The 3398-nt window shown below is 43.0% G+C and overlaps 1 protein-coding gene across 2 annotated transcripts in view; it reads right to left on the minus strand.

Moving 5' to 3' along the window:
- Positions 1-2369: 2369 nt before the first annotated feature.
- The window catches only part of LOC127001637 (serine-aspartate repeat-containing protein D-like), a 12897-nt gene continuing 11868 nt past the window's right edge, over positions 2370-3398 (minus strand). For both annotated transcript variants that reach the window (XM_050866539.1, XM_050866538.1), the window contains one exon: positions 2370-3398. This exon is cut by the window's right edge and continues 274 nt beyond it. In XM_050866539.1, coding sequence (XP_050722496.1) covers positions 2976-3398 — 423 coding nt within the window. In that variant the 3' untranslated portion in view covers positions 2370-2975.

Below are 3398 nucleotides of genomic sequence, written 5' to 3' on the forward strand. Positions count from 1 at the left end.
GCCAGACTCTATCGAAGGCTTTCGATATGTCTAGTGCAACTGAGAAAGTTTCACCGAAACGGCTAAGAGAGGATGACCAAGAGTCAATTAAGAGAGCAAGAAGATCGCCAGTAGAACGCCCCTTGCGGAACCCATACCGGCGATAGGCGATAGGAGGCACTCCATCAGGTCCATAAGCCTTCTGAGAGTTGCGGCCAGAGAGGGCATAGGAAACATCATTAGGAAAAATCTTAATAACAGGCATAAAGGAGTCGGGGGGGGGGGGGGATGAGTAAGAGGAATATGCCCAGAATCGTCCAGAGTGGAGTTGTTACAGAAAGTTTGAACGAAGAGTTCAGCCTAAGAGATAGAAGAGACGGCAGTGCTGCCGTCAGGGTTAAGAAGAGGCGGGAAAGAGGAAGAAGTGAAATTGGAGGAGATATTTTTGGCTAAGTGCCAGAAGTCTCTGAAAGAATTAGAGAAAGCAAGGTGTTGACATTTGCTATGGATAAAGGTGTTTATGGTAAGTCGAAGAATAGATTTGGCACGATTCCGGGCGGAAATGTAACGGTGATGGTTAGCGGGAGTTTGAAGGCTCTGGTATCTTTTGTGAGCTGCTTCTATATCTTTGACAGCACGAGAAAAAGCGTGATTAAACCAAGGCTTTTTAGCATGGGGAGTAGAGAAAGTACGTGGAATATATGCCTCCATTCCTGAGACAATCACCTCTGTGATGCGCTGGACACATACAGAGGGGTCTCTATCCTGGAAGCAATAATCATTCCACGGGAAATCGGAAAAGTACAGCCTCAGGTCGTCCCACCGAGTTGAAGCAAAATGCCAGAAGCATCGCCTCTTCGGTGGGTCCAGAGTGTGTACAGGAGCGATAGGACAGAATACATAAAAGGTTGTGATCGGAGGAGCCCGACGGAGAGAACAGTTTGACAGAGTAAGCAGAAGGGTTAGAGGTAAGGAAGAGGTCTAGTATGTTGGGCCGGTCTCCAAGACGGTGGGGAATACATGTAGGGTGCTGAATCAACTGCTCTAGGTCATTGAGGAGAGCAAAGTTGTAGGCTTGTTTACCAGGCTGGTCATTGAAAGATGATGAAAGCCAAAGCTGGTGGTGAACATTGAAATTTCCTAGGATGGAGATTTCAAGGAAGGGAGAGTGGGTCAAGATGTGATCCACTTTAGAGTTCAGGTAGTCAAAGAATTTTACATAGTTAGTAGAATTAGGTGAAAGATAAACAGCACAGATGTATTTAGTAATAGAATGACAATGAAGTCTTAGCCAGATGGTGGAAAATTCAGAAGAGTCAAGGTCGTGGGCACGAGAGCAAGTGATGTCGTTGCGTACGTAGACGCAACATCCAGCTTTGGATTAAAATTGAGGACAGAGATAGTAGGAGGGAACTGAGTAGAGATTGCTGTCAGTAGCCTCAGAAACCTTTGTTTCGGTGAGGAAGAGAAGGTGAGGTTTAGAGGAGGAGAGATGGTATTCCACAGAATGAAAATTAGAACGAAGACCGCGAATGTTGCAGAAATTGATAAGAAAAAGGTTCGAGGAGTTATCAAGACACCTCTCAGGTCGGCAGCCAGAAGGGGAGTCCACTTACCTTAACATGGCTGTTACTAATTTTCTGATAATATATTTCGAAGTAGCCTACCTATTCGTCAGATACTTCGCAGAATAGGCTACGAATACTTTTCCCTGTTTTTCGCATACGAATGAAAACACTTTGATTTCTATCCATAATTATTGGAATACGAATACACCCAAATACAATATTCGAATGTATTCGAATACGAATACCGAATACGAATACCTACACCATCTCTGGCCGTGTCTGCCCTGGATTAACTAAAGTAGGCAAGTTTTGCTAGCTCCTTTTTTTTTTATTTGTCCCAATAGTTGCCAATTTAGTGGCAATATATGTTACCATTCCTGTTATTAGGTCATGCCAGGGCCTTAAGTGGTTTTCTTTAGGGGCAGAATCATAGAAGAGTTTGGCCAACTTCATCATAGGCGCCGTATTGTTACCAAAGGAGCCGCGCGAAATTCAAACTGATAGTGATACAATAGTTTTCTGTGCTCTAGGCATGATCAGGATCTCGAAAAAGTACCAAAACCTGAATACCGCGCGGCTTTTCTCGTAATAATATGGCGCCTGTGATGAAGTTGAACAAACTGTCTCTGACACTATTGCATTTCCGTCAGTATGCTAGTTTCCTTGGTTACAGCACCACGAGAGATACGAACATGATAATATATTCTTCCTTTGGTTTACAACAGGCTACCAGTTTGTCCATTACTACTATCAACCTACCAATATCATGCCATATTAGACAATGCAGATGCGCTTTCTGCCAGTAGACAAAACACCGCAGGATCCAGAGAACAGTAGTTTCTTTTATTGAAAGTTTGTTTGCTACAAATGGCTATTATTATAAACGAACCCTGGGGACAATTTTAAGGAGGAGAAAACATGATTTATTTCCCACCTTGGATGCAGTGTAAAATCATGACAGTTATAACAGTAGTATCTATTTCAAGACAACCGGTAGAGACGTCTTTTCCGATCGTCTCCGAAGTGCTGCATGTTATGGTTGTGTGTGTACTATTTAGTTTCTATTAATGACATGTAGCTATACAATGAAGAGAGAGAGAGAGAGAGAGAGAGAGAGAGAGAGAGAGAGAGAGAGAGAGAGAGAGAGAGAGAGAGAGAGAGAGAGAGAGAGAGAGAGAGAGAGAGAGAGAGAGAGAATGCCTCAAAGGAAGAGTTTGAGGTTGTGATATAATGCCTCCTAATCCTAATCAAATAATTCCTTTCTCAGAGTCTAAAAGAAACTGAGACACTAACTTAACGATACTACTTTAAAGCACATTTTGAGGAAAGTAGCAATATATAGGCAGGATGTATTTGTTTTGTCGCGTTTTCAAGTGGAATTCAACTGTTGCACGAGTCATGTGTGTGTGTGTGTGTGTGTGTGTGTGTCTATTCATCAGTGTTTGACTCTCGTGATATTATTTTCGCAATGTTCCGCAAGGCTCCCGGTATGCTGCTCCAGTCGTCGTCTTCTGTATTATCTTCGTCACTATCTTTATCGAAAATGACTGCCGGAACTTTCTTTTTCTCAGTCTTTCTAATGTTGTAGTTATTATTTGCACCGCCATGAATGCTATGCAGCACATCTGCGATTGTCCCTTCATCGCTGTTTGGTGCCTCCTGACTTTGGTTTTCTTCTGCGCTCTCTGTATCCACATTTTCTTGGCTGCTTGCGGGGTTCAACTTGTTTTTGTTTTGCTTCCTCTTGTTGCCTGACCCTTTCTTTCTGTTGGCATTGGTATTCACCATGTCCTCCTCTTCGCTATCTCTGTTGCCTTGTTTATTTTTCTCTTTACCCTGTCCTTTCCTTCT

Source organism: Eriocheir sinensis, chromosome 21 (assembly GCF_024679095.1).
Source record: "Eriocheir sinensis breed Jianghai 21 chromosome 21, ASM2467909v1, whole genome shotgun sequence".
In the NCBI taxonomy this organism is placed as follows: Eukaryota; Metazoa; Arthropoda; class Malacostraca; order Decapoda; family Varunidae; genus Eriocheir; species Eriocheir sinensis.